The sequence below is a fragment of the Pseudoliparis swirei genome, chromosome 7 (assembly GCF_029220125.1).
Source record: "Pseudoliparis swirei isolate HS2019 ecotype Mariana Trench chromosome 7, NWPU_hadal_v1, whole genome shotgun sequence".
NCBI lineage: Eukaryota > Metazoa > Chordata > Actinopteri > Perciformes > Liparidae > Pseudoliparis > Pseudoliparis swirei.
Genome location: NC_079394.1, coordinates 7477096 through 7490862, shown reverse-complemented (window position 1 = coordinate 7490862; position 13767 = coordinate 7477096). Strand labels below are relative to the sequence as shown.

Here is a 13767-nt window from a genome sequence, read left to right as displayed (position 1 = left end):
AAACACACGCCGGTGGCACAAACATACTATTCAGCCACTTTTGACCCATTCTGGTATTTTGTCTCGAGACCATGTTTTTTTTTACAATGAGTGAATATAAAACAAATTCAATTAAAAAAAGACCAGCCAGAGAATACTGTCTGCTGTCATGTGTGTCAGTACAATAATCGGAGGAAGAAAAAAAAAAAAAGAGGCACTTCCTTCTCTCGATGGTGCGCATGCGCAACCGGAACAAAGTTCCAAACCATAGGGATGGGCGGCAGCTGCCTTCTTCACCAGGCTCCAGTGTTGCCAGGTCCGCGGTTTTCCCGCGGAATTGGGCTACTGTTGAAGTGTTGCCGTGGGTTGAATTTTTTGTCCGCTGGTTCGGGTAGACCTATTTTGCATGCAAATTACATGAATATCTTTAAATAAAAATCCATATTTTAAATGAAATAATTTATTTATACCCAAATCCTACCAAACTGACTCCAGATCAGCACGTACACACATTTTATTTATTATAATATACTGTATCTTATTACACAAGGCCATTTTAGGACCTAGGTGAAATAACTGTTTCGGGAAAACTGCTTTTAATGCTGGCATACTAAACATTTGGTGTTACTTTGTAGATATTACAATACATTTGGCAATGATAGCAATGCTGTTGGACTTTAAAAGCAGTGTATATGGTTTGGCACGGGCATATTTTGAGTTCTGATATTGGGCTGGTTTTTGGGCTGGTTTTGATTGGCCATTGGGCTGGTTTGGGGCTGGTTTTGATTGGCCATTGGGCTGGTTATGTCACACAGACCTGGCTCGAAGGGTACTTCTCACTTTCAGATCGCCGGTCGCGCAGCGCGTGCGTGAGGGTTTGTTGACTGCGAGCGGTGTGTGTCACGCGGCAGTCCTGTGACACTGTTTCTGTTGACTTCCAGTTCTGCTTCCACAAAGTACTGATTTAAGACGACCCGAGGTAAACGTTTGAGCGGAAACTTAACATATATGTTAATGGATATATATTCGAAGACCACTAGGACGTATTTGGATAAATAAAGGTAATATATAACAAACTGTCGTATTGCTAAAGCCAGCTTACTAAAAGTTTGCAGCGTTAGTTATTATAACTATACGATGAGGAAGAGGGCTCTTTTTGGACCATTCATGTTGTGAGTTCCGTAAAGCCCACGTCGCTGTTTTCTCTTCATTAACTTCGATGACAACGTTTAACCAACATGTTAAACACCTCTGTATTTTCTTCACAGGTTTGAACTCTAATCAAGAATAACTTAAACCTTTTAAAGTTGTTTGAGAATGGCTAAAAACGGGGACGACAACGAGAGCACCCCTCTGCTGGACTCTGGGAACAGCAGAGCGTCCCCCCCATCTATTTTCGAGGGAAGAAAACTAGCATGTGCAGCCATCCTGCTGGCTGAATCCCTCGAAAGGATTGCATTCTATGGCATCACGTCCAATCTGGTCCTTTTCCTCAACAGCAGTCCCTTTTATTGGGAGGGTACCCAGGCGAGCCAGACACCCCTGATGTTCATGGGCGTTACTTACCTGATTTCACCATTTGGAGGCTGGTTGGCGGATGCATACTTTGGGAAATTCTGGACAATTGCTTCAAGTTTGATCCTATATTTTCTTGGCATGATGTTTTTCCCTTTTATTTCTAATGATGACACGAGGATACAACTATGTGGAGAGGTGTTGGCGTTTCCTGTCCAACCCACTGAGTGTCTGAGCATGAACACGACCATTCCAAGCAATGTCACCTGCCCTATTCGCACCCCGTACTGTGGCCCAGCAGTTTACGGTGGACTTTTTTTAATTGCACTCGGTGTGGGTACCGTGAAGTCCAACATCACTTCCTTTGGGGCGGACCAGGTAGAGTGTATGAACAATGTTAATTTCAGTTCTCAAAGTCTGTTGTAAATATGGAAAGCTGAAAGTAGACATGGAGAAGTGATTACTGACATGGGCCTGAATACAATCGGGTATGCAGTGTAACATCATGAGGCATGTCATGTGATGGATTTAAATTGAACCATGCCCGTTAACTAAGACCTGGATGTTGTTGATCCCAGTGGCCACTTCTAAGTATTTTCATTATCAAGCTGACATTAATGATAACCTTTCAAAGTGGGCTAGCGTGGGGAATATGATTAGTTCTTGAGCCTACTATGCTCATTCCAAGATATTCACGTTTCTATCAATGCTCCTTTTGATCATGTTCAAATACTCACACAATACACAACATAAAGTAACAGCCATACATTGGAGGGAGACAGAAGAGAAACGCAGAACATCTGAAAGTGGCACTCAACAGAAAAAAACAGCACTATATGGAATAAATCAGCTCCATTTTGCTGGTGCCGGAGACTGTCAAGCAAAAAGTAATTTTACAAGTTGCCAAACATGTTCTAACATTTACTAAAGATGTAATCTGAATTTCATCACTTCAAGGCATGCTAATTCATCTCCAGATGAAGGTTCTCAATGCTTGGCAATGAGAGCTGGTAACACTTGAACTTTGCTCAGTTACATGCAGCTTGATTTCTTTCTGGCAGTGTGGACATTGCCATAGTCAATGATGTATTTGTTTTTATTGACGTGGAACTTGATCATGCCGTTACAGATTACTGGGACTGCTGATACAACGGTGTAGGTAGCTGGTAGTGGATGTATCTTAATACCAGGATATTGAATTCAATCAGGATACAGGGAAAAGGAAACTGTCTTGCCACTGCCAAGCAAAGTTCAAGTGTTACCAGCTCCCATTGCCAATTGTTTAGAACCACCATCTGGAGGAGAATTAGCATGCCTTGAAGTGATGTAATCTTTAGTAAATGTTATAACATGTTTAGCAGCTTGTAAAATTACTTGTTGCTGTTGAGTGCCACTGTAAGATGTACCCGTTTCTCTTCTGTCTCCCTCCAATGTGTGGATTTTTACTTGATGTTTTGTATTCTGTGTGTGTTTTCGAACATGATCAAAAGGAGCATTGATGGAAACGTGAACATCTTGTAATGAGCATCGTAGGCTCAGGATCATCTCCCCCCCGCTAGCCCCCTCTTGTCGCCGCTACAGATGTGGTCTCTATCAGCCTACGGACATTTTAACGTTCTGATCGTATTCTGTGTTTGATGGGGGGTCAGCACTGAAACAAGGCAGTAAATTAGATTGTCTGTTGTCCTGCAATGGCTAAAGGCTCGGCGTAACACAACCACTCACACTAATTGATTGTGTCAAAACTAAATGTAGAAGCTATACAATTACCCTGCTCTATGTATGTCATATTTTAGAATGTATTATGCTAGTATAACATATATCAACTAGAAAGGGCACTCTGTAGAGCGCATACCTTCGCCGCAGCCACTTTTTTGGTACTTGGCATGAGAGTGTGGGGAACTGTAAATTGATGTAACTTGATCCCGGATATTGTGGTCATTATGACATGTCATATATCACAAGATCGGGCATTGAATTATGAATATTTTGGCATTAGTTGCATGCCAATTGGATAAAAATTGACCGCACTATGGTAAAAAGAAGATTTTGACCTTTTCATGACTTTGACCCGATCGATCCCAAAATCTAATCACATGGTCCCCGGATAATAACCAATCATCCCACCAAATTTCATGCGATTCGGTTTAATACTTTTTTAGTTATGCGAGTAACACTCATACAAATAAATAAATAAATACACGGAGATCAAAACATAACCTTCCGCATTTTCAATGCAAAGCTAATCAAAGGATGATGATTATTTTTTAACTGACAGTGCACAACTGCAGAGGAGCCTCTGAGAGATGTCTGCTCGGCGGAGGCTTGTGAATGCGCTGACACTATCTCCCCCAGAGTTAATTGTAGCTGTACTGCAGCATCTTTTGTGCTCATATATACAAGACATATCCACTGAATCACACAATGATACAATCTTTTCCTCCAGAGGGATAACTGCATGCAGAATGCTTCAGTGCCATGATGAGAATAATAATAATATTTGCCTTCACAGACCTTTACTGAAATGTATTGCAGTTCTATTACGCTAATGTTATGGGAAGCAGAACATGAAAACAAAAAGTTGCTGTTATTTCAGTTATCCCTCATTTAAGTCCCCCAAACATCCTCCCCGTGTTGTGGCCTTATATGTCTACCAGTTGCATATGGCTATATATATTCCATGCTTCCATGGTAGGGCTGCAAAAAAGATTGCACTATTAATTATATCATTATCACATTAACGACAGTAATGTTGATGTGATTCCGCATCAGGTGGTCTATACTACACTTTGTAGTTGTGTTACCTATTGCAACTGTCATTTAAACACACAAGATGTGGTCTTCCTGGAGAAGTTACCTTCCTAATGTGATTTAAGAAACTTGCATATGAAGGTTCTTTCATAGCCGACAAATGCTGCTAGTTGGTGATCAGACTTGAACAACACACAGCTGTAGCTGTTTGAAGTTCATGTTTGTTTCCCCATGAGGCAAATCTTTTTCTTTTCAAATTCTCCCTGTATGCTTGACCAACTTACAATGACATGATTGGTTGCTGTCATCCTGCACTGTATGTGCTCTTAGGTCAAAGACAGAGGACCGGAGGCCACACGCAGGTTCTTCAACTGGTTCTACTGGTGCATCAATTTAGGAGCCATCCTGTCTCTGGGAGGTGTGGCCTACATACAGCAGAACCTCAGCTTTGAGCTCGGCTACATCATTCCCACGGTGTGCCTCGGGATCTCCTTCCTGGTCTTCCTCCTGGGCCGTACCGTCTTCATCACCAAGCCTGCTGACGGCAGCGCCTTCACGGATATGTTCAAGATCCTGACCTCCGCCTGCTGCTCGAAGAAACCAAAGGAGCCGAACCTGCTCCGGTGAGAGGGGAATGTCACCTCTGTGTCAATAATTTTAGATCATCGTATGTAGTGATGGGGAAAAAGTGGACATCACACTGTATTGTCCGGCAGTCATGGTCGTAAAGTCATTCCATCAATGACAAACCGCATGCTCGCAATAACTGTGGTGGAGCAATGCATTCATCAATCTCAATGGGAAGGCTCTTTCCAACAGTGAAGCAAGGGTCTTTTTTCATTGCAAAGTTAAGTGGGATGGCGACTACTGCAGAATATCACAGCTTGGTGTTGTTGGTATACCTTTATGTTAAACCCTCTTTTGATTCCCCCCCGCCAGTATAAGTCTTTTCTATACTCTGATTTGAGCATTCATCTTCATTCCCTGCGGTGAAAGTTATTCTGAAGAGCTGTTCCTTGACTTTGAACCAAAAGTAGCTCATTTGGTTCAGAAACTTGACATTGAATGTTTTAAGTTGACCAATCCCGCAGTCTTTCAAGAATTCCATATTAAGACATTTTCTCCAGAGATGTGGATTATAGGCTTTCAAATAAAGTTTCTTTCCTATCTCTAGAAGTGCTGTACGTGTAAGGTCTTCACACACAAAAAAGAGCTGATTAAGTCTCACACTTCAAGAATTTAAAATTAGTGGAGTGTATTCTGTTTTTCATGTTTATTCATGTATTTAAAATACTATTTGATAACTGAAGGGTGATTTGTAGTGTAATATAAAGTGTATTTTTCTCTTTTACTTCCGTGAAGCAACAAAGCAACCCTGCTCGACGGTGCCAAAGTGACCTATGGAGGAAAATATCCGGAAGAGAAAGTAGAGGAAGTGAAATCCCTGGTGAAAATCCTCCCCGTGTTCTTTGCCCTTATCCCATACTGGACCGTGTACTTCCAGGTGAGATCAACCCACTTTAAGTTAAATCCGAATTCATGAGTCGTGTTTCACACAAGATTCATATATAAAGTAATTTAATATGGGGAGATAAGCTTTCTGTATGCAGATATGCGCATGCCTGTGTTAATACAAAGGATGGTTATGATTCCTTTTCAATATTGGAGATACCCAGGTGGTCAGGAAGTGGAGAATTACCTCTTGCTGAGACTCTAACCTCTTTTTGCAGATGCAGACAACATACGTCCTGCAGAGCCTCCATCTGAGGATTCCTGACAGTGCCTCAAACATCTCTGCTGACTCCCACCAGGTAATCTAAAGCAGTGACACTCGGTCCCAGTACCTTTTTACGTTTACTTTAAAGAACAGCAGCAGTGTGGTGACATGTTAAGCAACTAATGTTTCATTCTATTGCGTTAAACATGCCAGTTTGGAGCTCAAGCCTGCCTCCTCATGAGTAGGTTTGAACTCGAGTTTTCCCTGACACACAATGGTAGGCAGCAGCAAAGGTTAGTCTTTGGTCTTGGGACTTAAAGGGGACATATTATGAAAATTCCACTTTTTTAGTGCTTCTATACGTTAATTTGGGTATCTGGCATGTCTCCCAACACAAAAACGCTGGAAAAAAACAACTCACGCGGCTTGTTGTGGTTCCTCTATGTCAGAAACGGTATGCTTGAGTGCGTCAAATGGGATCACCACCAACGTCCACGTAGATTTTGAAGCACGCCCATGTAGGGAGTCCGGCTACATGGCCTTGGACCGCCCCCCACCACAACTTTGCAGGTAAAGTTTATTTGAAAGTTGTGTTCATATTACAGACATGAGTCATCAAATAAGTCATAAGTCATCAAATACAACGATTTAATAAGTAAACAAGGTTTAAACGCTAATTAATGGAGGTAAAAACGTTACCCCCAACACTTTAGTTTACAGATGGAACTTTACTCATGTAGCATTTATATCTTCATGGCGTTCCCGTTACTTGCATTTACACAAACACTTTCACAAACAGTAACTTACATAAACACACTGTATTTGCGACATACTCATACATGCTTTGCTTCACAGACTAATACCTCACAGATCTGCAACCTGGATGTGACTGTACTTCTCCCAAGCAGCACCTCCAACTGATTCCTCCTGACTAGTGTTGCTTCTGTACCCGCGTCTCTCTCTGACAGATTGTACGTTATGTTCTGGAGGGCTTTGATGACTGAAATCCCCTCAGCGACTCCACAAGATAGACGGCTCTTCAAAAATCTTGGTCTAAAAGTGATGAAATTGGAAAATGCTAGGAAGTGTTGTATGTATAGTACGCTTGTTCTTCTTTTCTAAGGAGGCATGCTCGGGGTGATTGTAAAGTGCACTGACTTCATAGAAATGTGAAGTGAAACCCTTGCGTTTAAACCACACAATATAAGCTTCTTGTGCTGTGTATATATGGAGTAGACACTTACATGTTCACAATACTATGCCCTGAGACATTGAAACTGTCTGTTGTTTACTCATCGCCCACTATGTTTAACTGCGTTTATGAATGATATTGGAGTCCCCCCCCCCCCCTTCACAGACTGTTTATCGAGTATCAAAAATGAAACTGAGCCTTTTTGGCTACCGGCCTCAACACATCTCAACATCAAAAGGGAAGTGAGATTAGATGCCTCTGTGATGTGCTCCCTCACCTCATCTCACCTGACACATGTCAATGGAAAAACAACGAACAAATACTATATCTTCAAGAAAACAAGAACAAAATGAACTGGGAGGCAAGAGTGAATTACATTAGTTGTAATTTGGTATAATTACAATGAGATCCTCAGATTACGACTTCAGTAATGGTATTAATTCATGTCTCCGTGAATGTATAGGAAATGCTTTTTGACTTCATTAGTAGTTCTTTGAATTACATTACACAGGTATTTGTACTTCTAATTTACCCATGTAGTGCATCTTTATGGTGCCTTGTGAAGCATAGAAAAGTGTTTCTTTATTTTTAGCTTTTTAATCACCTTGAGTTCCCAACGTAGTAACCCTGTTTATATATACCGTACTATACATATGTATGTAATCAATTTGGGGAAATAAAAAGCAGAACATCATACCCACCACAGACCTGCTGCGACACCTTTTGTCACGCATGCCAGGCTTTCCTTGCTAAAGGAAGCATGCTTTCTTTTAAATCATTTTGAATATGATAATGCGCAAACAATGGAGGGAAAGCAGCAGTATATGGATTGCTAGCGGTTATTTTAAGAAATGGAAATTCAATTTGAGTACAAATGATGCCATCAGAAGTGTTAAACCAGAAGCTCAGATGGTACTTGGAATTTGAATTGCAAAAAAACCATCTCCAGCTGTTTGCAGTCTTTCATCGCTCACTCTGTGAGATATTGCCTCGACTTGTGACAATGGATTTTTTTCTCAGATTGATATTTCATCCAGTCTGGTTGCACATTATAGTACTGTGCCATTTGTGCTCAACACTTTTGGATAAGGTACACTTTGTGTGTACAAATGACACATTAGAAACGCAAAACTATTTTTCATTCTTAGTTCTGTCCACCTGGGGGTGCCAAAGCAATGTCCAGCCCCATGTACACACACACGCTTGCACTCATTTGCACACAAGCGCATGGTTAGGAATCCACTGACATTCTCTGTGGTTTTCATGCGTAGTTGCATCTTGAACAGCTTTACTTCATGTCTCTCCTCTGGATCCCCCAGATGACGTTCCGCTTCCCTGCTGCCTGGCTCACCATGTTTGACGCAGTGCTCATCCTCATGCTGATTCCCCTAAAGGACAAAGTGGTGGACCCCATCCTGAAACGCCGTGGCCTGCTGCCCTCCTCTCTGAAGAGGATTGCAGTGGGGATGTTCTTTGTTATGTGGTCGGCCGTGGCAGCGGGTGAGTGCAAAAGCAGAAATGTTCTCTCTGCGCTGTCAAACAAACACTGATGAAACAAACAAAAAAAGTTAGTGCTTGTGGTAAACGCCACATGCGATTCAAGATAACGAGCTAAGCTGCATTATTTTAAATTTAATTTCTAAATACTGTTTTTGGGGGACTTTTGAAATGTGGTAGTGATATGTACATTTCTGACAAAATATTGTTGCTGAGGTGTCTAACCGTTATTTGGCTGAGATCCGTGGGGGCCTCTTCTTTGGTTCTTTTTGTGGAACTCTGCAGATGGTCGGTCTCAGGTGTATGAATTGTCCTCGAGTCTACTTTTATGTACTCGCCCTGTCGACCACAGAGGAAGCTGTGGCATCTTACTTTTCGTGTCCTGAGTGACTTCTCTCTAGACAGCGGATTATTTCGGAAAAAACGGGTGCTGCTGCATTGATACATCCAGGCTCAAATCGTTTAAGAGACCGGCCCAACGGCAGGAAGAAAGCACATTTGGAACACAACTGAGAATCCAAACACATGTTTCCACAGCCACGGCCTTTTCTCAGATGCGCAATAGATCCATCCGCCTTCTAGAATGTGAACTATTCTGTCATTAGTGACCTTCTAGATATTGACCGGTGGGCTTCAACCAGATTGCCCATTGACTATTAACGATGCACTGAATCACCTTTGATAACAACTGTGAAGAACAATTCCATTTGTTTGTTCATGATACAGGAAATATTATAATCTGATTAACTAATTTTTAATATTAAGCCCTTAAATCGACTACAGTGTTTCCCCTACAATTCTATCAGGGTGGCGGCCCGCCCCCCTGAAATCTCCGCCCGCCACCCTGTAATTTTCTCTATAGTGCCAGATTACAGCAGAAGTAATTTAACCCTTGTGTTGCCTTAGGGTCATTTTGACCCGAATCAATATTACACCCTCCCCCCGCTTTAGGATTAATTTGACCCCATTCAACAATATTAATTCTAATAATTTTCTGGAGGTTTTAATTGCTGGCGTCAAATTTAACCCAAAGGGTAAAATATGTTAGTAAATATAAAGGTAACAGGAGGGTGAAACATTGAATCGGGTCAAAATGACCCAAAGGCGGGGGGAGGGTGTAATATTGATTCGGGTCAAAATGACCCTAAGGCAACACAAGGGTTAAGGTCCCTTTTCTTAAAGACGTCTTTGTTCTTTTATTCAACTAAACGTCTGTTATTGATCGTATCTTCACGACAGGATGTCATTTCTGTCTCTACGTGTCGCGTTAACACTTCCCGCCCCCCTGAAGCTGTAAACCTCTGGGAAACACTGGACTATCATAAGCCTGGGCAGCTCTGTTAATTTGTTCACATTGTTTTACAATGTGCTTATTTTGTCCAGAGAAGACATCTTGGTTGTGTCTGCTGCATGAGTGGCAACACTGGAGCTGCTAAATAAGATTATACTTTCTGTATGTTGTATGAAAAACAGAGTGTAGTTCTTTGAATCCCCATCTGCACAATCAAGCTAGTTACATTACATATCATTTATCTGATGCTTTTATCCCAAGCGACTTAACAAGTGCATTTAAACATGAGTACAAACTCAGAACAACAAGAACCAAGAAAGAGACGTTTTCAAGAAGCTTGCTTCTTTATCGTCCTCTAACGGCAGGATGTGTAAAAAGCCACATGGCCAACAGACAAATACATATGATATGATATGATATGATTTGATATGATATGATATGATATATACCTTTATTCGTCCCACAGTGGGGACATTTCAAAATTCACAGCAGCTGTGCACATCAGAGCATTAATAAAAATAATTATAAAACACAAAACTAAATTTAAAAAAACAAAAAGATAGAAAGATAGATATAGATAGATATATACTTTATTAATCCCCAAGGGGAAATTTGTCGTCACAGTAGCAGCACCAATAAACTAAACACACGAGAATAAAATATAAAATATAAAAAACAGGGATGAAAGATATAGATGTATACAAGTAAAATATAAAACTAAATACTAATACTAAATATACAAGGGGAAAACAAAGTAAAGTGCTGAGTAAAGTGTTGAGTTTGCCAGGATCTCCAGCGATCTACTGCAGTTTGTTGTGCACATATACAACACAGTGTTACATTTTAGGTTCAATATCTATCTTGAAAGAAGCATAGCATTTTTCCATATATTGTAAAAGCTCACCTTTTGACATCTTCAATCCGAGTTCACATATAACTAGTTGCTGATTCAAGCATATAGACGTTATGTGTTGAGACTGACCGATAGATGGAACGTTAGAGCAAAGAAGAAAGACATCTAAACGTCTGTGTGGTATCCGAGTGTGTTGTTAAGAGAAGATGAGGTGATGCACTAAACTCTCATCCTATTTTATATAAACATGAGAGTTTGTTGTCGGAGTCTTCAGATGTTCTTACAGCCTGATTCAGCCCATCAAAAACATCCTTTTCAATCACAGAGTTGCGAACCAAATCTAATGCGTCTACTTTCCAGGATAAAGTGATATTTTCTTTTCAGAGGACATGAGCATTCCTGGAAGGCAAGGTGCTCATTTTCTGATGTCCTACCTGGAGGAAGTTGCTGATCTGTCACTCTGGTGCCGGGACAACAGCCTCATCATGAATGTCACCAAAACTAAGGAGCTGATTGTGGACTTTAGGAAGGTACAACAACAGAGGACGTACTCACCACTGGGGATTAACGGGACTACTGTGGAGAGGGTGAGCGGGTATAAATACCTGGGAGTCCACATCACCGAGGATCTGACATGGTCAACAAACACAGACACTCTGGTGAGAAAGGCAAGGCAGCGCCTCTACCACCTCAGGCAGCTGAGGAAATTTAAAGTTTCCCAGAGGATCCTTCAGTCCTTCTACTCTGGAGCTGTAGAGAGCGTCCTGACAGGAAGCATCACAGCCTGGTTTGGCAACTGCTCCGCTCAGGACAGGAAGGCTCTGCAGAGAGTAGTGCGTTCGGCTGAGCGCACTATTGGAACTACACTCCCACCCCTGCAGGACTTGTACACCAGGAGGTGCAGAACCAGAGCCGCAGGATCATGAAGGATCCCCACCACCCCAACAACAGACTGTTTCAGCTGCTGCGGTCAGGCAGGCGCCTCGTAGTCACGCTGCAAGAACAGAGAGACTGAGACGGAGTTTCTTTCCTCAGGCCATCAGGATTGTGAACTCCGACCTCACCAGGACCCCCACATAGACCCACACAACTGCCCCTCTTAGGCACACACACACACACACACACACACACACTTACTGTAAATATTGTGTTGTTTTTTATTTGTAAATAGTGTGTACTTGTTGCCCTTGCACATTCCTGCTGAGCATTGCCACTTTCATTTCACTGCACACCCTGTGTGTGTATGTGACAAATAAAACATCTTGAATCTTGAATCTTGAAAAAGCTATTTAGGTGTTTACTTTTCCATTTGGCTTCTTGAAAGAAAGTGCAATCCCTGCATTTGAATTCAAGCTAAATGATTTTCTGAATATTGCAGGCAGCAATTTTGGGTCCTTGTAGTGGAAAGAAAAGTGTAATGATGTTGCAGTGCCATTGGTCGCAGGTCGGCACAGCAGGTGAATACACAACTAGTGTGCAACACATTCTGACCTGTATTTTAGGACTCGAATCAGACGACTGATCTAATCTAATTGAGATACAGCATTAATTACATTGCATCTGCCTCTTATTTATAACAATATATCATCCAAGAATAATTCCTTTGTCTTGCTGATCCCCTGCATGACCTTGCTTAAATCGCTGCCATTTGTTTGTCATTCAAATTATGATTCATCAGGCAGGTGTTGTGCACCGACAGATATGCTAGAGAGGTTCAGGTCATTTATGTTCGCTTTCGCTCATTCCAGGCTTCCTGATTGTTTTCACCTGTCATCACACCTGTCTCCTATGCTCATCAGTGTCAGCCCCGCCCCTGATTGGTCCCACCTGTGTCTTGTTACCATGTGCTTAAATTCCCCTGTCTCCCAGTGTTCCTTGTCAGTTCGTCTGGTCTTTTGCCATGATCAGGTCGGGTTAGGTTGTGCTCTTGAAAAGTTTTTGATCCCTCACTACGTGAGCGTTTTCATTTTGTTCACTGCAGAACCGAAAAATAAAGTACTTACAAATACTTTATCTCTGTCTCCCGGTCGTGCAATTGGGTCCTACTTCCTAAGTGTCTGAGATCGTAACAGAACGAACTGACCACATTATGGACCCAGCCGACCCAAGAACGCTTCACGCCGCTCTGTCGGTACAGGGCGTGACGATTTTTCATCACGAGGAAAAACTGGACAAGGTCAGCCGGGAAATACAAGAGCTGAGAGGACGCCAGGCGGGTTCAGGAAGAATTATCTACACAGATGCAACAACTGGTTGCCCAAATGAATAATTTTTCACTCATCAACAGACTGCTCCTCCGTGACGCCATCCACAGCTGAGAATTTGCCTGTCAATACTCCAGCTGACGACCCAGGTCAGGCTGTTTCCTCCCGTTACGGCTGGCTCTTCCGGAGAGATTTTCCGGAGACTCTTCGAATTGCAGAGCCTTTCTGGTACAGTGTGATCTGCATTTTCAACACAACCCAGCAGCTTTTTTATCTGAGCATGGTAAAGTGGCATTTATTGTGTCTCATTTAACGGGAAGAGCTGCAGCCTGGGCTACTGCAGAATGGTCTAGAGACACCGAACTATGTTACTCATTGGCCGATTTCATAGAGACTATGAGGCGATTTTTGACCACTCATCGCCTGCTACGGAGGCCAGCAGAAGACTGTTTCAACACGCCAGCTCAACCGTCAGGTGGTTGATTATGCCATCGAGTTTCGTACAGCAGCAGCGGACAGCGGATGGAATGTTCCGCTCTTCGTGACGCCTTCATGACAGGACTTTCGAACCGATAAAGGACCAGCTGGCTCCACTGGAGACACCCGGATCTGGAATCCTCATCGCTGTGGCCATCCGGATCGATAACCGCCTTCGAAAGAGAGAGGAGCGCCGACGCAACCGAGATGTTATTCCCAGCTTCCAGAATTCGCCTCGAGGGTCGCGCCGCCAGCGGAGGATTTCCAGCTCATGTTACCGGACCATCTGAG

General features: G+C 42.4%; 1 protein-coding gene across 5 annotated transcripts in view; it reads left to right on the top strand.

Moving 5' to 3' along the window:
- Window positions 1-878: 878 nt before the first annotated feature.
- Window positions 879-13767, top strand: part of slc15a4 (solute carrier family 15 member 4) — a 32510-nt gene continuing 19621 nt past the window's right edge. Inside the window, exons 1-7 of one of the 5 annotated variants that reach the window (XR_008832269.1) lie at window positions 879-958; window positions 1248-1872; window positions 4576-4868; window positions 5608-5749; window positions 5976-6056; window positions 8474-8654; window positions 11180-12477. Coding sequence is in view for 4 of the 5 variants with exons in the window: in XM_056418833.1 (XP_056274808.1) it covers window positions 1297-1872; window positions 4576-4868; window positions 5608-5749; window positions 5976-6056; window positions 8474-8654; window positions 11180-11721 (1815 nt within the window). In the remaining variant the exon portion in view is untranslated. Of the gene's footprint in view, window positions 1041-1130; window positions 1152-1247; window positions 1873-4575; window positions 4869-5607; window positions 5750-5975; window positions 6057-8473; window positions 8655-11179; window positions 12793-13767 lie in introns of those variants that run through there. The other 4 variants (XM_056418833.1, XM_056418834.1, XM_056418835.1 and 1 more) reach the window with 4 other exon arrangements.